Here is a 19,883-nt window from a genome sequence, read left to right on the forward strand (position 1 = left end):
CTCGCGAGGAAAGAGTCCAGAACGCAGAGAAGGCCGCAGCTTCTCTACCACCTGCTTAGGTGTGTGCAGCCTGAGACCCCCCTCCTGCACTCCTCCTCCTGACCCCCCCGCGCACTCCTCCTCCTGACCCCCCCCCCCCGCGCACTCCTCCTCCTGACCCTCCCGCACTCCTCCTCCTGACCCCCCCCCCCCCCGCGCACTCCTCCTCCTGACCCTCCCGCACTCCTCCTCCTGACCCCCCCCCCGCGCACTCCTCCTCCTGACCCTCCCGCACTCCTCCTCCTGACCCCCCCCCCCGCGCACTCCTCCTCCTGACCCCCCCTCCTGGCTGCCCGCTACAGCCTGGCCCCAAGGTTCTCCCCACCGCCCCTCAGTCATCCCCTTGGCGCAGCTGATCTTTGGGTCCACATAGCCCTGAACTTGGGAGGCAGCGTGGGGGGGGGGTGGGGGGGGAGGGCACCCTCAGGCCCTGCATTTCTGTTCCAAGCCTTTTCATGGACGCTCCTGCAGCTGGGCCTCCCTGGTCCCCCCCCCCCCCCCCCATGATCAGGACCTGGCTGGGGTTGGCTGGCGTCTGTGGTAAGGAGAGAGGCCTGGGGCCAGCAGAGGGCAGTGGCGGGGACAGCTGGGGACAGGGGAGGGAGAAGGGTGGCCCGGCAGGAAGGGCTGCCTGGAGGAGGATGGACTGAGGGCAGGGCTGGAGGGGCAGGCCCGGAGGTGCGGGGCTCAGGGGAGGGGAGGCCGGAAGTGAGGGGCGAGGTCAAGGAGATGGGGTGTTACCCCGCCGTGACCCCTCCCAGATCCGACCATCTCGGAGGGCAGAGAAGCCTGGATTTGGGGCCCTGGGCTCCTCCTCCCAGGATGCCGGCTGCAGCTCAGGCCTTCTGAGAAATGTCCCCCAAACCAGGGCCGGGCGGGGGGGGGGGGCAGACACCTTTCTTATTAACACCGAATGGTAGCGAACGGTAGCCGCCTTCCTTGCCGTCCCCAAATCACAGCCTGGCAGCCTCCTGCGGCAGGGGCCACGGGGGGGGGGGGGGGCGAGAGGCCCTGGCGGGGAAGGGACCGCGCCCCGGGCCGCCCGGCACCTGCCGCCTCCCGGGGCCCCCGCTGTCGTGGGGACCGCGTGGTGTCCAGGGGCTGGGCGTCCCCTCCCCCGCCGCCATGGGGAAGGGGAAGGGCAAGTGGGGGGGCACTGAGCCTCGGGCTCCTCTCGCTTGGCGGGGGTTCGAGAGGGCTGTGCGCAGCCCACCTCTGTGGGCAGTAACGAGACGGGAGGACCTCGTTTGATGTTTACTGACGATCACCCGACAGAACACAGATGGGCGGTGGGGACCTGGGGGAGGCAGGGCCCGGGGCGGGGGCACCCGGGAACGCGTGTGCGGGAGGCCGGCCTGGACCCGCCCGCGCCGCCACTGCCCGGGGGGTCGGGGGCCCCGGCTGCCCTGCCCCAGGAGGTCACCCTCCCCCGACCCCGTGGGCGGCTCTTCGCAGCTCCTTCTCCCGCTCCTGCCCCCCCCTCCCGCCCCGGGGACCTTTCTCCCTACTTCATTCACCTCCCCTCGACCTGGCGCCTCCTACTTCCCGGAGCCCCGAGCTCAGGTTGGGTGACACGGCGTAAAGACAGCCCCCGAGTGGAGGAGGGGGTCTGAACCCCGAAGCGCTCGGACAGCGGGGTGCCTGCCGCCCCCAGGGGCCAGGCCCTCCTTCCCGGACCTCCACACGGGCACGTGCGGGAGGGCGGCCGAGCCGGGCCACGGGGCTGTGCGTGGGTGCGCGTGTGCGCGTGCAAGGGGCCAGGCAGGAGCTCGGGGGGCCGGGCTGTGGCTGTCCCCCTCGGTCTCAGGACGGCTGCGGGCCCCGGCGTGGCCTCCGCCCGCGGGCCTCCCTCCCGCCTCACATCATGGACTCCTCCTCCTCCTCCTCGGCCATCTCGCGGTCCACCTCGATGGCCGTGTTCTCGAAGCTGGTGACGCCCCCGTACTTGCGCATGTGCACCATCAGCGGCTTGGGGGACTGGCTCCCCGCCAGCGTGGCCACGTACATGCCGGTCCGGTTCTCCTCCAGCGACGGGCCCCAGTCCATGGCCGGCCGGCTGGCCTGCTGGAGCCGCTGCGGGGGGCAAGGGCGGGGGGGGGGGGTGAGCGCACGCGGGGCGGCCCCTGGGGGGGTCCTGGCAGCCATCCAGGGAGAAGCGGGGTGAAGGAGGCTCTGCCCCTCCCCGAGAGACCCCCACGTCTGCACGGGAGTCCCCACATCTTTTCCCCAGCCCTCTCGGGGAAGAGCCGTGAGTCGGCTTCCCACAGCCCCGTGTGACCTCTGCCCTGCCCTCTCCCCCCTGGGAGCCCCCGGTTCCAGGGACAGAGCTGACTAAGCGGTGACTAACTCGGCTTGCGCATTCCAGAGCCGTGGCTTCCTCCGCCGCCCGGGGCCTCTGGGGAGGGGAGGGGGGGGGACAGAGCCTCACGCGGCTGGGGAAGGAGGCGCTCGACAGGGGGGTGAAGCCCGCGGGGCAAGGAGGCCCGGGAGGCCTTGGCCGGAACCACTCCATCTCCCCAGCACCGAGAGGTGGCCAGGGCCGGGGTGACTGCATCTCCCCACCCCCGAGAGGTGGCCAGGGCCGGGGCGACTCCATCTCCCCACCCCCGAGAGGTGGCCAGGGCCGGGGCGACTGCATCTCCCCACCCCCGAGAGGTGGCCAGGGCCGGGGCGACTGCATCTCCCCACCCCCGAGAGGTGGCCAGGGCCGGGGCGACTCCATCTCCCCACCCCCGAGAGGTGGCCAGGGCCGGGGCTCTGCTGCCCACACGCGGCCATGGCTTCTCCCCGGCGTTCACCGTGGCCTCCGACGCGCGGCCACTCTACTCCCCAGCCGCCGCCGCTGCCGCTCCAGGGGTACCCACCTCCTTCCTGCCCCCCCTTCCTGCCCCTCCCCTGCCAGGTCTATCCAACTGCCCCGGACAAAGGAGCACCCTCCCTCTCCCCCCCCCCCTGTGTGTTTTCTAAGTAGGTGACTTAGCGCCGCTGTCTGTTTCTGGTTCGTCATAACAAACAGCAAGGCTGTCGTGGAGCGTCCGCCTCCGCCTGCATCGTCTCCACCACCACAAACGACACCCGGGGACACGGCCCGAGGACCCTCGGGGGTCAGGCCTTGGGGGGGGGGGGGCTGGTCTAGCTGGGAGCGCTCGGCATGCTCCAGCCCCGTGCTGCCCGCGGGCTCATCTCGTCTCCACCCGGAGGAGAAGGCGAGTCCTCCCCCCACAGATGCCCCAGCGAGCGGGGCTCGGCCGGGGGCCTCGCACTCGGGCCGGGCGCCGCCCCGGGCTCCTCGGCGCAAGGCTGGCGCTCTACCCCCCGGGCCACAGCGCCGCGGCCGGAGGAGGAGGCCTGGTGGTGGACTGGAGACGAGGGTCCCGGGCCGGCCTTGAACTGCGACCCTGGGCTCTCGGTGCTCGGGGGCGGCGCTGCTCAGCGTCCCTCCTCCTCACTCCGTCCCCCCTCCGGGGGGCAGAGGCTGTGCGACGGCCCGAGGCCCCGAGCGCGTGCGCGCCCCACCGCCGGCGCCCAGGAAGCCAGCGGGCCGAACCCGAGCGGAGCCGGGGTCCTGCGTGGTGCTGCGGAGCCCCGCCCCCAAGCCGCGGGGCTCCCGCGTCCGAGTGCCCCGCCCCCGACTGCGGAGCCCCGCCCCCCACCCTGCGGAGCCCCGCCCCCAAGCCGCGGGGCCCCCGCGTCCGAGTGCCCCGCCCCCGACTGCGGAGCCCCGCCCCCCACCCTGCGGAGCCCCGCCCCCAAGCCGCGGAGCCCCGCCCCCGCCCCGCGGAGCCCCGCCCCCGCCCTGCGGAGCCCCGCCCCCCGCCCTGCGGAGCTCCGCCCCCCGCCCTGCGGAGCCCCGCCCCCGCCCCGCGTGGGGCCGCGTGGGGCCGCGGCCTGCGCGCGCAGACTCACCTCCCAGAGCGAGCCCTCCTCGCGCAGCACGGCCAGCAGCATGCCCGCGGGGATCATGAGGCAGGACAGCAGCCCCATCAGGATGCCCAGCAGCTCGGCCCAGGCCGGGAAGCGGTAGCTGCCGTAGGTGGAGGGCTGGTACTTGACGATGCTGTACACCAGCAGGGCCTGCAGGGGGCGCCAGCACCGCAGCGCGTGCGTGGGGCGGCCTGGGCCCCCCCCCCCCCCCCGGGGCCCTGTCTGGGGGCAACGCCTTCGTTCCCGCGGCGGCCTGCGCCCCAGCCATGCAGCCCCCCCCCGACGGGGCGGGGCGGGACCCCCACGCCCACCCACCCCCTGCGCCAGGGTCACCCACCCAGCACCGGCGCAGCCCCTGCCCTCCGCTTACCAGGAGCGTGGCGGGGGACAGGAAGAGCCAGCAGGCCCTGAAGTAGAGGCCCGGCTTGAAGCCCAGCATCATGTGGATGTCTCTGCAGAACCTCTGGATGCCTGCGCAGGGGGCAGGAGGACAGGCGGCCCCGTCTGCGGCCCTCTCCCACCCCGGTGGGCCCCACCCCCTCGGGCCGGGCACCCGGGCACCGGAGTTCCGGGCAGACCCTAGCCTCCCACGCCGGAGGGCTTCTCACCATACACCCGGGTGACCGCGAGGCACGTGGTGATCACCACCACCATGAGCCCAAAGCTGGCGCTGTAATCATCCAGGAGGACCAGCCAGTACATGCCGCCCTGGAACACGAGCCCCGCGGTCAGCACCCACCGGCCTGGCTCGTGCCAGGCCCAGGCACCGGGCCCCCCTGCCCTGCCCTGCCGCCAGCACCGGCCTTGTTGGTGGCTGAGCCGGAGGGAGCCGTGAGGATGGCCGGGTGTGGTGTGCCTGCTCGTCTCTGGCTTCATCTCTTCCAGCCTCCCAGCTCCCTCCCTGCGGGGACCCTCCCCCTTCCCCGTTCGCCCACGACAAAAACCAGGCTCAGGGCGGGAAGCCCCCCGCTGGAGGCCGCTCGGCAAGGGCAGGCGTGAAGTCTGAGTCCAGATCTTTCAAGTCAACCTTTCTTCCTGTTCCCCCCTTCTCTCTTTTGTGCTGGCACTGGGGCTTGAACTCAGAGCCCGGGCACCGTGCCTTAGCTCTTTTTTGCTCAAGGCTGGCACTCGACCATTGGAGCCCCACCTCTGCGTTGGGCTTTGGGGTGGCTCACTGGAGACACGAGTCATGTGGGCTTTCCTGCCCCGGCAGGCTTTGAACCACGATCCTCAGATCTCAGCCTGCTGGGTAGCTAGGATCACAAGGCGAGTCACCGGGGGCTTGCCGCCTTCACCTGGGAAAGCTAGGACTGGACTCTAAGCAAGACCGAACGCCTCCGTTGGGAGCCGAGGCCTGGGCGGGGCAGGCTCCTAGCCGCGCGGAAGACGGGGGCGGTTTAGCGTCGGGTCCGCCCGCTAGAGAGGCTGCCACAGCAGGCCCTGCCCACCCGGCCCGCGCCCCGCGTCCCCACTCACGTCCGTGGTGAGGATCAGCCCCATCAGGTACATGGCCACGCAGATGAGGCCCGAGAACACCGCCTTCTTGGGCCGCAGGTAGTAGGGGAACTCGTCCGTCACCCGCGGTCACGATGGTCTCCAGAAAGGCAAACTGTGGGGAGGGGCGCGAGCGGGGCCTCAGCGCCGGGGGCCTCCCCGGCGGGAGGCGGGATCCCCTCCCTCCCCTCCCACGGGGGGGGGACGCACCTGGCTGTCCAAGCCAAGCGTCAGGAGCATGAAGAAGAAGAGGAAGGACCAGAAGGGCGACAGCGGCAGCATGGTCATCGCCTGGGGGTAGACCACAAAGGCCAGGCCGGGGCCTGGGCCCGGGCGCCGGGGTCAGCCGCGTGGAGGGGCGTGCCGCCAGCCCCCCAGACACACGCGTGTGCGCTTACACTCATTCCGCCACACCCAGAGACACGTGCCAAGCATACGTTTTTGACACACTCTGAGCTCCCAGGATGTAGGCGACCACATCGCAGGTGCCCGGTGGACAGGAGTCGGGCGTCGGGGGCCCCCGCCTGTGATCCCAGCGACTCAGGAGGCTGAGACCTGAGGATCGCGGTTCAAAGCCAGCCCGGGCAGGAGGGTCCGTGAGACGCTTCGGTTAACTACACACAAAGCTAGAACGAAGTTGCGGCTCGAGCGGTAGGGCGCGTCTGGAGTGAAAAAGCTAAGGGACGGCATCCAGGCCCTGAGTTCAAGCCCCAGTTCTGGCACACAGAAGAAACATAAGTTGACACACTAGCTGGGCAAAAGAAGTGTCAGCTGACATACTAAGCGACTCGACAGTGGGCTCGTGAATAAACCGGATATGCCTATACAGCCTCACCAAAACACATCTGTACACAGTCATCTGCACGCCTACTTATACACATCCATGGGCACAAGACCACACCGGTTCACAAGATCACTCTCACCCCTGATTCAACTGCTCAGAGACGTCTCAACGAGGGCGTGGCTCCGCTAGACAGACAAGGCACGAGAGGTCAGACAGACACTTCCCTCCAGATGTAGAGCGGGGCACTCATTTACACACCCACCCCATCCACACCCACGCCACTGCACAAGGACACGCAGAGATCAAGACGCGTCCATTCCCATGCACACGCATGTACAACACACACCCCATCCAGCCATCCCCCTCTGGTCCCCGGGTGCGTGTGTGCCCCCTGGCCTCGCCCCACGCCGGCCGCCCACCTGCTTTGGCTACTTGATCGACAGGCACACCAGCTCCTGAGACATGTAGCCCAGCACGGAGAAGATGGCGAAGCCGGCCAGGATACTGGTGATGGCGTTGCCCAGAGTGACGATGAAGGTGTCTCTGCCAGGAGGACCCGGGCACACAGAGGGGCGTGAGCCCGCCGCGCTCGCCCGCCGGGAGGCCTCCCTGGCCAGCCCCGCTCCGGGCAGCGGTGGCCCCTGACCTGTATATGTTCTGGTGGAACGTGTTGTAGGAGGCGAAGGTGAGGAGCCCCCCAAAGCCCACGCCCAGGGAGTAGAAGATCTGAAGGGCGGCTTCGATCCACACCTGCGCCGGGGGGAAGAGGGGGAGAGAGCACGGGGGGCCGGGGAGGAAGCAGGGAGAGGTGGGGCTGGGCCGGGGCACGGGGCTGGGCGACTCGAGGGGAAGAGCCGGGCTCACGCCTGCTGGGCGCACGCACGCACGCACACGCCGGTGAATGGCAGAGTGGCGCCGTGCCCGCCGCCCGGGGCTCCCGGCCGCCTCTGCCCGCTCCTCGAGCGGGACCCGCCCCGCCGCCCGCCCCCAGCCCCACGGCCGGCCTCACCTTGGAGGACAGCAGGTGGTGGAACCGCGGCGTGAGATAGAACTGGATGCCCTTCCAGGCCCCCGGCAGCGTCACCCCTCGAACCAGCAGCATGAGCAGGATGAGGTAGGGGAACGTGGCCGTGAAGTACACCACCTGAGAGGCGAGAAACGCGGGGTGGGGCAGTCCTTCCTCCTGGAGACCCCTCCCTCCCTCCCTCCCCCACCCCCCTACCGCCTGACCAGCTCACCACTCCTTCCTCCTGGAGACCCCTCCCTCCCTCCCTCCCTCCCCCACCCCCCCACCGCCTGACCAGCTCACCACTCCGGCCTCCCTCCCTCCCTCCCTCCCTCCCACGCCCCCTGCCCCCCCCCCCCACCAGCAGAACGAGGCTGCCTGCTTTCCTAAGGCTATCCAGATCCGTCTCCACCGCCCCGCCGACGCAGGCCACCAGCCTGGGTGACACAAGTCTCCTGCCCACCCAGGGCCGTCCGACGTCCGCCCTCCTCCAGAGGAACAGCGGGTCCCTCCGCAGCCCCGGCCCCGCCAGCGCGACCCGGCCGGCCCTCCTCTCCCGCGGCGGCTCCCCGGGCCGCGTGGACAGCACCTCCCCCCCCCTCCCGACGGCGAGGGAGGCACTGAGTCCTGGAATGTCCCTCCGTCCCCTCCGGGGTCGCCCGTGGCTCTGCCTCCCCCACGCCCAGTCTCCTTCTCCAGGTCAGGGTCCCCGCGCCGGGCCCCACCTTGCCCGAGGACCGGACGCCCTTGAGGATGCAGAGGAACACGATGACCCAGGCCAGCAGCAGGCAGAGGCAGAGGTTCCAGCGGATCTCCCCCGGCCGCCCGATGCCCTGGCTGCCTGCAGGTGGAGGACGCAGCGGCTGCGGGGGGGGGGGGGGGCAGAGCCGTGAGCGCCCCCGCCTCCCGCCACACGGGGGGGGCAGAGCCGTGAGCGCCCCCACCTCCCGCCACACGGGGGGGGGGGGCAGAGCCGTGAGCGCCCCCGCCACACGGGGGGGGGGCAGAGCCGTGAGCGCCCCCGCCTCCCGCCACACGGGGGGGGGCAGAGCCGTGAGCGCCCCCGCCTCCCGCCACACGGGGGGGGGCAGAGCCGTGAGCGCCCCCCGCCACACTGGGGGGGGGGACAGAGCCGTGAGCGCCCCCGCCTCCCGCCACACGGGGGGGGGGGGCAGAGCCGTGAGCACCCCGGCCACACGGGGGGGGGGGCAGAGCCGTGAGCGCCCCCGCCTCCCGCCACGCTCTGCTGGGCACAGGGGTGGGGGGGGGGGGCAGAGCCAGCAGCCCGGCCTCGCCGGCCCCCCTCCGTGTCCCCCCTCCAGCCTGGAACCCGCGCTCCCCAACCCCCGCGCCTCCGTGCCGGCCAAGCCAACTGCAGGGGGCGCGAGGGGTCTGGGCATCTGCGTGCACGCGCACGTGCGCACGCGTGCAAACACGCACACGCGCGCACACTGTTGACACCGTGGGGACTTCAGCCGTCCGTCCGCTCCTCCTTTCTGGACAGCCCTTTTCCGAGGCCCCCATCCCCCCCGCCCCCCATGGTTGGTCCTGGGTGACAGTGGCTCTCTCCAGTCCCCCCGTAGAGTCCCCGGCCCTGCCCTGAAAGCCCCCACCCCACAGCCGGTGCCGTGCCTCCATCCCCGCCCGCACCCGCCCGCCAGGCCCCCCGCAGCCTAGAGACCAGGCCCTCCTCAGCCGCCAGGCCGGCTTCTGGACGGCTCTGAAACGAACGCGTTCGTCAACTCCGCGGCATCCGCAATGGAAGCCGGAGCCGCGGGAGGCGCCCAGGCCCGGGCGGAGACGGGAGACGGCGCTCGGAGCAGCCGCGGGGAAGGGGACACGGGGGTCTCTTCTCTGGCCAACCAGTGGTTCCTCCCCAGGAGCTAGGCTACTCTAGAAAGTTCCAGAGCAGGGCTGGGGGTTGAGAGCACGTGGTGTCCACGCAGCCCCCATGGAGCAAGACTGTAGGCCTTGTTCTCCCAGTTGTACAGCAGGGCACTGAGATGGGGTGATGAACCCCGATGTCCGCTGCCATTCCGGGCTCCCAGCAACCTGGCACTGGGGTAATTCATGGTTTTTATCAGGGACACGGTGTCCACATCTGAGGACAACCCTTTTGTCTCATCTCTCCTAGAGTAACCTGAGATCGTGTGTGTGTGTGTGTGTAGAGAGAGAGAGAGACAGACAGACAGACAATATGGGTGTTATCTGTGTATCTCATGATCAATACTTGGGGGAAAGCTAAAGCCGTAAAGAATGTTTTTCTCTATGTCTTTGGCAGGGTAAGGGGAGACACAGAAATGGAGGGACAAAGGGTAAACCAAGGCAGCACTGGACTCACTAGACACTACCTTGAAAATGAACTATACAATGATACAAGGGGCAGAAGGGAAAAACTGGGGGGGGGGTAATGAAGGCAGGGGTGGGTGACATTGTCCAAAAGAAATGTACTCTTTACCTGATCTATGAAACGCTTACCCCCTCTGTATATTATTATAATAACAATAAAAATGTAAAAGGAAAGAATGTTTTTCTGAGTAACACACAATACGTGCACATCTGAAATGCCATGGTGCAAGCCCTTCATTCACTTTAATATTTGTATTTTATTAATTGCTTATGTGACAGTTCCAGTCCTGGGGCTTGAATGCAAGGCCTAGGCACTGCCCTGAGCATTGGAGCGCAGGGCTATGGCTCTACCACTTGAGCCACAGCTCCACTTCCAGGTTTCTACTGGTTAACTGGAAACAGGAGCCTCACAGACTCTCCTGCCAGGACTGGCTTAAAACTGCAATCCTCAGACTTTAGCCTCCCGAGTGACCAGGATGACAGGTGCCCAGCAGGCGCAACCCGAACACACACTCAGAGTATGAATGCAAGAAACTAAAGTAGGCCATGCTGAGGGAGTGGGTACCTGCGGGGGGGGGGGGGGGCGGGCTGGGATACCAAGAGGCCGTGGGTGAGGAAGAATACGGTCAAAGTGGCGGGCACGTATGAAAACAGACAATGAAACCCGACTGGATTGTTTGGAGAAGGGAGGGTACGAAGGAGAGTGACTGGGAGTTGATATTGATTGAAATATAACTGCACGTGTGTGAAATATCACAACGAATTCCCCCCAGAACTAGTGTATACTAATTAAAAAAGAAACAAAGAACGGATGAGTCACGTGTGGGGGTGCACACCTGTAATCTTAGCCTCAGAAGCTGAGGCAGGAGGATGAAGAATTCTATGCCAATCCTTGCTACCTAGGGAGGACCCTGGGCGGGAGGGGGGGAGAGAGAGGGAGGGAGGGAGGGAGGGAGGGAGGGAGGGAGGGGAGGGAGGGAGGGGGGAATGGGAGGGAGGGAGGGAGAGAGAGAGGGAGGGAGGGAGGGAGGGAGGAAGGGAGGGAGGGGAGGGAGAGAGGGAGGGAGGGAGGGAGGGAGAGGGAGGGATGGAAGGAGGAAGGGAGGGAGAGAGGGAATGAAAGAAAGAGAAAGGAAGAATGAAAGGAGAGAGAGAGAGAAAGGAAGGAAGGAAGGAAGAAGGAAGGGAGGGAGGGGGTGGAGAGGGAGAGCCTGTAATCCTAGCTGCTCAAGATGCCAGCGTCCCAGTTGGAAGCCAATCTGAACAGACTCTCATCTCTAATTAACACAGAAAGCCAGAATCCCCGAATCCAGCCCCCGTCCACTGGCAGACGTTGCTGGAGTAGGAAACGGACTCTAGAACGTCACGAGCCCTTTCCCCACCCCCGCCCCCATCACGGGGCTTGAACGCGGGGACCGGACACGGCCCCTGAGTTTTGAGTTTTCAGTCAAGGCCCGTGCTCTGCCACGTTTTGAGCCACAGCCCCGCTACTTCCGGCTTTCTGGTGGTTCGCTGGCGATGTGTCCCACGGACTCTCCTGCCCGGGCTGGCTTTGAACCGCGATCCTCGGCTCTCAGCCCCCTGGGTCGCGGGGTGACGGGCGCGAGCCACCCACCAGCGCCCCGCTGCCCGCGTTCACTCGCTGTCACGCCTGGGGGTGCCGGGGCGGCTCCCCCTCCCTCCCCCCGCCCCCCCCCGCCCGCCCGCCGCCCTCTGACCTCCAGTACTCCTCGCTGGGGCTGACGGTACTGCTGAGGTTGGGGGACAGCGAGCCGTTGGCGCCCCGGGGGCCCCGGTGCTCCAGGCAGCGCTCCGTGTTCCACCAGTTCCGCAGTGCTCCAGGGCAGCTCGCGGGCGAGGGAGGCGAAGAGGTAGAAGAGGACGTAGGCGATGATCATGTTGTAGTAGATGGCCACCAGGCCCACGATGAGCAACATGGCGGCGCCGGCACCTGGGGGCGGGGACAGCCCGGGCTCCAGGCCTCCGCCTCGGTGGGTGGGGGGGCGGGGGGGGAGGGGGGGAGGGGAGGAGGAGGGGGAGCCGGCCTCACCTTTGAAGAGGGGGCTGATTTTCCACACCGCGAGGGCCCCAGGCTGGAGAACTGGCCCAGGGAGAGCTCCAGGAAGAAGAGGGGGGACGCCACAGATGGCCAGCATGAGGAAGTAGGGGACCAGGAATGCGCCTGCGAGGAGGAGAAGGCTGAGAGGGGACTGGGGGGGGGGGCTGCCCTCCAAATCCAAGCTCCGCCCCCCCCCGCCATCACTCCCCAGGAGTGCAGCCAGGGACCTGCAGGTCACCCCAGGACCAAGAGGGCTGGCAGGGAGTCAGCTATGGCTCAGCCTGGTGCCCAGCATGCAGCAGGCCCCAGGAGGGAGGAGGAGCCTCCTGCCGGGGAGAGCCGGCTCCGGCCCGGCTCCTGGGGCGCCGTCCCAGCCCCCCGGGATGCTGTGGCTCCCCCTGTGGTTGGGGGGGGCATCCTTTTCCTTTCTCCTCCATCAATGAAGCCACCTCCTTCAGGGGACCGCCCCGCCCACCCCCACGGGGCTCTGGGGGGCTGCATTCGCCCTAGCCAGCCCTCCCCCCCCCACCGCCCCGCCCCTTTCCTGCAGCCCCTAGATCCCTCTCTAGATTCCAGGCCAAGCAGAGACGAGCTCGGTCATCTGCAGTCCTGGCCACGCCACCCGAGGCCCCGCGAGGAAGACCGCGAGGCTCGGCAGGCACCCCGACAAGGGTTGGGAAGGAAGGAGGAGAGGCGGGGAGTCCCCCGTCTCCATCCCACGCGCCTGGTCTTGGGATGCATTTGTTTCGCTTTGTTGAGTCTTATCTGGATGTCTCTCACTTGACTAGAACCCATTGGGGAACATGTTTCACAGTCACCTGGAAGTCCGGGGAGCCCCGGGGAAGGCAGTAGGCCTTGGGGATACCGAGTCAGCCCCCTATGACATTGGATAGAGAACTCAGGCCTCCCCCCCCCGACCTAGGACAGCTGCCATCCCATTTAGTGAGGCCGGCACCAGGCCAGGGCCTTTGGGGGGGTGGGGGCGGGACCCCCAATCCTAGCTCGGTTAGTGAGTCTTAGAACAGTAATGTGATGGAGACGCAGGCGCAAGAGGAAGGGTTTTTTTTTTTTTGGTAGGATGGGAGCAACCTCATGTATGCAATCAGAATGAAAAGTAGGAGGGGAGGAAATAATGCAGACCGGAAAGAATGACTGATAGGCAGGCTCTGGAGGAGGGGGTGGGAGGGTATTAGAAGCATGGTGATGACTGACAGACAGACCCCTTCATCTCCAAGTACAGGCAGCTCCCAGTCCACCCCGAGGACCCGGGGAGTGGGGGCCTTCGGGAGAAACCCCTGTGGCATCGGCGGGAGGAGGGGCCGGGTAACAGAACAGGAGGAGGCAGAGCAAGTTCCCTCCTCCTAGCCCAAGGTCACGGTGGCCGAGGCTGCCCGCTGTCCATTGCACCCCAGAGCCCGGGCCCCCCACCTGAGACCCCCACAGGGCTCAGACCCCACCTCCGCCGTTGGTGTAGGCACGGTAAGGGAACCGCCAGACATTGCCCAGGCCCACACAGTAGCCGATGCAGGACAGCAGGAAGTCCAGCTTGCCCGTCCAGTTCCCCCGGTCTGCAGCGAAGTCCACATCCAGGTCCACATCCCCCTGGTCACTGGGGGTCATCAGCAGGTCCGGGTGACGGGCTGCCAGGAGGAGAGTCTGGAATGAGCTCGCGCGGGGACCCTCAGCTACGCGGGAGGCTGGGATCTGAGGATCACAGTTCAAGGCTGGGCTGGGCGGGAAAGCCTGCCAGGCTTTTACCTTCAATTACCTACCAAAAGGCTGAAAGTGGAGCTGTGGCTCACGTGGTAGAACACCAGCCTTGAATGAAAAAGCTAAGGGACCGTGCCCCGGCCCCCTGGGTCAAGCCCCGGTACCGGCATGAGAGAGACAGGCAGACACAGAGACAGAGACAGAAAAGAGAGGGAGGAGGGGGAGGGAGGGGGGAGGGGGAGGAGGAGGAGGGGACCAAGCTGGAACGGGGCCTCTAGCCAAGAACACGGATCTGGACAGGAGGGAGTGGAGAGATCGGGAGGCAGAGCTCCTGGAGCCGCAGGGCGGCTCCAGCTCCGGCACAGAGGAAGCGTCCGGGTCCCCGCGGGGCTCACCGCGCGGAGCCGAGGACGGCTGTACTTCGAAGGATGGTCGCAGCCACGGCCCCGCCGCATGAGACGTCCTGTTCACATTGCCTGGTTTCACCGAGGCGCCGTGCTAAGCATGAGGAGAGCCGAGGCCCCCAGAGGGGTCCTGAGCTGGCTGGCCACCGGGGGGGGGGGGGGGCTCACCAAGATGGCCACTGGGGCCACCTTCAGCCACTGCGCCGGAGTTCAAGAACGACAGTGTCCGGACACGTCCGGAGGGCAGATGGCCCAACTGGAAGGCGTTCCAGAAAAGAGGGTATGGGAGCACGGGGGAAGAAGGGAGCTCGACAGGACCCCAACCCTCCAAGGGAGGGAGGCGTCGGCCCGTGCCCCGTGACTCAAGGGGTCCTACCGATGACTGTGGATTCTGGGAGGCCCTCATCTTGCCGTCACTGGAGGAAAGAGAAGTGTAGAAGGGGATGGAGGCCCGCTGCTCTTCATGTCCCCTGCAGGGACTCGGGGGGGTGGAAGGCTCGGCAGTGCCTTGCCTCTGCTGGCAAGGGCTGGAGGATGGCGGCCCTGGCCTACGCTGTTGGCATGCTCCTGGCTCCCCACGCTTGGCACATCGAGGGGAGCCCAGTGCCACCGGAGAAACCTCCTAAACTCAGGGGCGGTTCCGACAAGTGGTCCAGGAGTGGGTCAGGCTGAAGGGGCAGCCCCACTGCCCGACTGCCCCTGACACTCACACCCCCAGAGACAAGAAGAGGGGAAGCACGCGGGCCAGTTAACATCCTCCAAGGCCTTCAGAGAGGAGGAAGGACCTCTCCCATCCAGTGAAGAAGAGTCAGCGGGAAAACCACATCAACACACAAGACGGCGCTCCAGTCCAGGGTCTGTGCTAATACACTGTGTGACGTTAGGAGTCTGCTACACCTCAGTTTCCCCATCTGGACAATGAGGGGATTACATGGATCACAGTTTCTAATAACGCTGTTGTAACATCCCTTAAGATGCTCAGAAGATTCTGTGGGGAAAAGGCACTTGAGTCAAAGAAGCTTTGGAAAAGCTGAGATAAGGCCAATGAAAACATGCTATTTTGCTAGGCATCAGTGGCCCGTGCCTGTCACCCTAGCTACTCGAGAGGCTGAGATCGGAGGACCGAGGCTGGAAGCCAGCCTGGCAGGAAAGTCTGTGAGACTCTTATCTCCAGTTAAGCAATACAAAGCTGGAGGTGGGGCTGTGACTAAAGCTAGCTTTGAGCAAAAAAGCTAAGGCCCTGAGTTCAAGCCCCAACACCAGCGTGCACACACACACACACACTGCTTTGCTGCCACACTTGTCAGATCCTTTCGTGAACCCATAACCACGGTGCCTATCCACACAGGACCAGAGAGCGGTGTTCCCAATTCTACACAAGACACAGGCCGCAAGGAGCCGGCGTGCTAGGACGCCGGGATGCGAACGAGGCTCTGGACCGTCGCGGCGGCGCTGGGGTGCAGGCGGTGAGAGCGGGTCTGGCGTGGCCTAGCGGCGGAGACCCCGCGCTCTCTGCAGCGGCAGAGGAGAAGGGACGGCACAGGTACCCCAGGACGGGAGGCACCTGCTGAGGTGGCAGAGCTGGGGAGATGGGGTGGCACACTGGGCCGGCAGGGATGTCGTCACTCTGAGGGATGATGCAGACCACAGTGGTGGTCTTCTCCGTGTCTGGGCAGTGGTGACGGGATGACAGGCCATGGCGACGATGACGCAGAGTGGAAGAAAAACCTGCTTGTGAAGTCACTAGGCCCAAGGGTGGACGGGTGGCTGTGTGCCACCATCTAAGCCGTGCTTGGGTGAGGGGTGACAATAGCTCCCGTCACTGGCACCCCTGTCTTTCCCTAGGGTGGCAGAGCGTGGGCCTCCTGGAAGCCCTGGCTCCCGGGTGAGCACCGGAGGCGACCCCGGCGGCGCTGAGCGGGCCCTCAGACCCTCCGGCCTCCTCCGGGCCAGCTGGCGGGAGGTCCCGGGAACGAGGCTCTTCTGATCCCTCCAGAGGAGCTGCCCTTTCTGCGCTCACAACGCGCGGTCCCCGGCTCTGTTTCATGACGACAAGAGTTCTAAGCGCAGGATGCTGCGGGCGCGGCCCCCTCCTCCCCCCGATCAGAGGAAAGCGTCAAGGGAAGGGGGTCCTCCAAAGCCGAGCCAATCAGAAGCCCGCTCGGGCCCCTCCCCCCCACCCCAGGGCGCAGGGTGAAGCTCCGGAGGCTGACACGGGGAGGATGGGGCCTTGCTGGGGAGACAGGTAACGGCAATCCACTCGCTGGGCCGGGTCCAAGCCGTCTGCCTATTCACGCTCCCACCTGAGGGGGGGCTCACTCCCCATCCCCCCCCAGGGGCATTCAGGAACTCACACCTGAGCCATCGACGGAGCCCCACCTCCCCCTCCCCCCCTCCCCGCGTCAGAGGGACGGGGGACAGGCAGGATGGGCCAAGCTAAGACTCCTGCAACCTTCTTCACCACAGAGCGACGATAGGAATCTGGAATTCAACTCCATCCTTGTGTAGGCAAGAAAGCAGGCTCGGGGAGGAAAGGCACGAGCCCAAGGTCAAACAGCAAGTTCAGGGCAGAGCAAGATTCGGGCTCCAGATCCCCAGAGATGTCCCTCGCCCTGTCCGGCTGGTTCTAATCTCCTCACTCACCTCCAGGGAATCAGAAAGCCTCGGCCCTCCGGGCCTCAGTTGCCCTATCTATGAAACGTGATCGTAGGATCTAGCACCTAGGAGTCACGGGAGACTCGATAGGTGAAGCTGGCTAAGCCCCCAGCCCGGGCTGACACCATGGACGTAGGGCCCGGTCTCTGTCAGGGAGGGGTGGGGGCTCCTTGGGGAGGGAGAGAAAGGGAAGAGATGGATGGAAAAAATAGAGACAGGACCAGGAGGACCCACTGAAGGCTCCCGAGAAGTCACTAATGCCAGACAGTAAAAAAGACTGACTTACCCCATGGTTCCATGCCTTGAAAGCACACGGCAGAGCCTGTGTGTGTTGTGTGTGTGTGTGTGTGTGTGTGTGTAGGGGGGAGAGCCTGTGTGTGGTGTGTGTGTGGTGTGTGTGTGTGTAGGGGGGAGAGGCCCTCACGAAGCCCCCTGGCACGCCCCTGCCCCTTCCATCCACACCCACGGTGGCTGGCTGTCCTGTTCCCAGGGGCCTGTGGGGAGGGCTCTGGATCCCCACACCGGAAGGATGGTCAGAGAGAACTTGCCCCAAGTCATGGGGAGGGGCCTGGTGCAAAAACAGCCCTGGGGCTCCGGGCTAAGGCAGGGCTTCTAAGTCAAAAGCCAGCAAGCTTGCCCCAACACCCCCTTGATCCCTTGCAACCCATGCAATGCGCCCTGGAGGTCCGGCCTCACTGGAGAGCAGGGGGCCGGGCTGGGAACCCCGTTTCCACCTCCATGGGCCCTGCGGAGGGACGAAGGGAGGAAGGGGCGAAGGGAGGGCTCTGGGAATTGGGGGGGGCGGGGAGAGGGGTGCAGCCGGGGCTCAGCAGGGCAGGAAAGGCCGCTGGGGGAGGGGGGGGCCTGACGGGACGCCCGCGGGGCGCCTTGGTGCCAGGCCCATGCCCCCCTCCCCTCCCCAGTCGGAGCGGGGCCCTGACATCCGAGCCTGCCGTCAGCCGGGAGGGGAGGGGGAGGCGGGCGCGGGACCCCAGCCCCGGCTGCGGACACCTGTTACCCGGGGAGCCCGGCTCCCAGCACCCCCGGGCGGATCCCACCCCCGAGCCCGCTCTGCGGGTGGGGCGGCTCGAGCTGGGCTCCGGAGCCCGCGCCCCGCCCCGGCGCCTACCTTGGGGAGGTGCGCGCCCCGCAGCTTCTTCATGGCGAGGCGAGGCGAGGGCGGGCGGCGCTGGAGCGGTGGGCGCGCGGGGCGCGAGGACTGGGGCGCCCGCCGGGCCGCCGCGCTCCGCTCCGCTCGGCTCCCCCCGCTCCCCCCCCCCCCCGCTCCCCCCGCCCCGCGCTCCGCTCCCCGCGCTCCGCTCCCCCCCGCCCCGCGCTCCGCTCCCCGCGCTCCGCTCCCCCCGCTCCCCCCGCCCCGCGCTCCGCTCCCCGCGCTCCGCTCCCCCCGCTCCCCCCGCCCCGCGCTCCGCTCGCCCCGCGCGCGCCGGCTGGGCTGGGCTGAGCAGGGCTGGGTGGGCGCGGGCGGGGCGCACGCGCTGCCTTCTGGCGGCTGCGGGCGTGGAGAAGGACGCGCCTGCCTCTCTGCGCGCAGCCTGCGCCCGCCCAAGGCTGGAGAGACACCGGGGGCGGCCCCGATGGGGGCCGGGGTGCGGGGGGGTGCGGGGGGTGGGGGAGGGGGCTGGGGGAGGACGGGGACGCGCGCGCCGCCCGCCGGAGGGCCCGGGGCGCGCGGGGAGGGGTGCGCGCTGCGGAAACCCCGGGCCTCAGCCACCGCCCGCCCCGGTGACCTTGGGCAAGGACCTGCCGTCTGTGGGCCTCTCTGCCCCGAGTGGAGAAGGGAGGGAGGCCGGCGGCCCGCGCAGGTGGACACGCGCAGCTCTGGCCTGGGCCCCGCATCCCTCTGCCCTTTTCCTCGGGGAAGAAGGGGGCCCTAAGAGAAGTCAGAGAAACGGAGCAGCTAGAACAGCCCGCACCCGCTAGCCTCCGTCCACGGTGCCCACCCCCCAGCCACACGCCCATCCACACACCCGTCCCCAGCTCCCATCTGAACGCACCCAGGTGCCACGCGGCTCCCCCGCCGGGCACCTGTGGCTCAGGCCTGCAGTCACCGCCGCGCTCCAGCCTGGCATCTGGAGGAGTCCAGAGTCCACCTCCAAAATAACCAGCAAAAAGCCAGGCTGGAGTGTGACTGAAGTGGTAGAGCACCAGCCACGGGCAAGCCAGCTGGGAGCAGCCTGGACTCCACCCCAAGGCTGGTCCTGGCAGAACGAATACGTATACAATATAATAAAATGTTAGAAATAAAATAAGATCTTCCCGACGAGCTGTCTCACTTTCTCAACCTCACAAGGCAGGGGTTAGGATTTCCACTTTATAAAAGAGGAAAATGAAAGACGGAGAGTTCTAGAAACTTCCTACGGCTGCACAGCTAGGGGGTGACGCCAGGAACGGTCGAGCTCCGTGCGTCTCGGTGGTTCGCCCCGCGCGTCTCGGTGGTTCGCCCCGCGCGTCTCGGTGGTTCGCTCCGCGCGTCTCGGGTGGTTCGCCCCGCGCGTCTCGGTGGTTCGCCCCGCGCGTCTCGGTGGTTCGCTCCGCGCGTCTCGGTGGTTCGCCCCGCGCGTCTCGGTGGTTCGCTTTGCGCGTCTCGGTGGTTCGCTCCGTGCGTCTCGGTGGTCCGCTCCGCGCGTCTCGGTGGTTCGCCCCGCGCGTCTCGGTGGTTCGCCCCGCGCGTCTCGGTGGTCCGCTCCGCGCGTCTCGGTGGTTCGCCCCGCGCGTCTCGGTGGTTCGCTCCGCGCGGTCTCGGTGGTTCGCTCCGTGCGTCTCGGTGGTCCGCTCCGCGCGTCTCGGTGGTTCGCTCCGTGCGTCTCGGTGGTCCGCTCCGCGCGTCTCGGTGGTTCGCTTGCGCGTCTCGGTGGTTCGCCCCGCGCGTCTCGGTGGTCCGCTCCGCGCGTCTCGGTGGTTCGCCCCGCGCGTCTCGGTGGTTCGCCCCGCGCGTCTCGGTGGTCCGCTCCGCGCGTCTCGGTGGTTCGCCCCGCGCGTCTCGGTGGTTCGCTCCGCGCGTCTCGGTGGTTCGCTCCGCGCGTCTCGGTGGTTCGCTCCGCGCGTCTCGGTGGTTCGCTCCGTGCGTCTCGGTGGTCCGCTCCGCGCGTCTCGGTGGTTCGCTCCGTGCGTCTCGGTGGTCCGCTCCGCGCGTCTCGGTGGTTCGCCCCGCGCGTCTCGGTGGTTCGCCGGCCTCAGCTCCCGCTCTGCTCGGATGATGGCGGGCAAGGGACGGGCGGCCAGGCCATCGCCCCCGCCGGCTGCTTTGTGACTTGCTCGGCCTTGGCTTCTCCCCCGTCCTCCGGGGACGACTGTCATTCCGCATCTGTCCAACGGGCCACCAGCCGGCCAGAGCGCGCACGGCTGGCCTCGGGAGGGCTCTGGGGCGTCCAGGAGCCTGGGGCGGGGCCGGGCAAGGCGGAGCTCGCGCGGGCATGGGCGCCGCCGTCGTGGGCATGG

At 67.5% G+C, this 19,883-nt stretch overlaps 1 protein-coding gene across 1 annotated transcript; it reads right to left on the reverse strand.

Annotated features, from left to right (window-relative positions):
- Positions 1 to 1,896: 1,896 nt before the first annotated feature.
- On the reverse strand, positions 1,897 to 17,586 carry Slc6a7 (solute carrier family 6 member 7). The gene is given in 21 exon segments (XM_048331386.1): positions 1,897 to 2,112; positions 3,946 to 4,113; positions 4,334 to 4,434; positions 4,572 to 4,671; positions 5,440 to 5,541; positions 5,543 to 5,572; positions 5,668 to 5,780; positions 6,661 to 6,693; positions 6,696 to 6,784; positions 6,888 to 6,991; positions 7,251 to 7,385; positions 7,973 to 8,091; positions 8,094 to 8,110; positions 11,315 to 11,425; positions 11,427 to 11,547; positions 11,647 to 11,679; positions 11,682 to 11,730; positions 11,732 to 11,778; positions 13,113 to 13,295; position 16,065; positions 17,554 to 17,586. Coding segments are annotated over 21 exon segments (1,905 nt in total).
- Positions 17,587 to 19,883: the final 2,297 nt, after the last annotated feature.

This window comes from Perognathus longimembris, chromosome 22, assembly GCF_023159225.1.
Source record: "Perognathus longimembris pacificus isolate PPM17 chromosome 22, ASM2315922v1, whole genome shotgun sequence".
Taxonomy (NCBI): domain Eukaryota; kingdom Metazoa; phylum Chordata; class Mammalia; order Rodentia; family Heteromyidae; genus Perognathus; species Perognathus longimembris.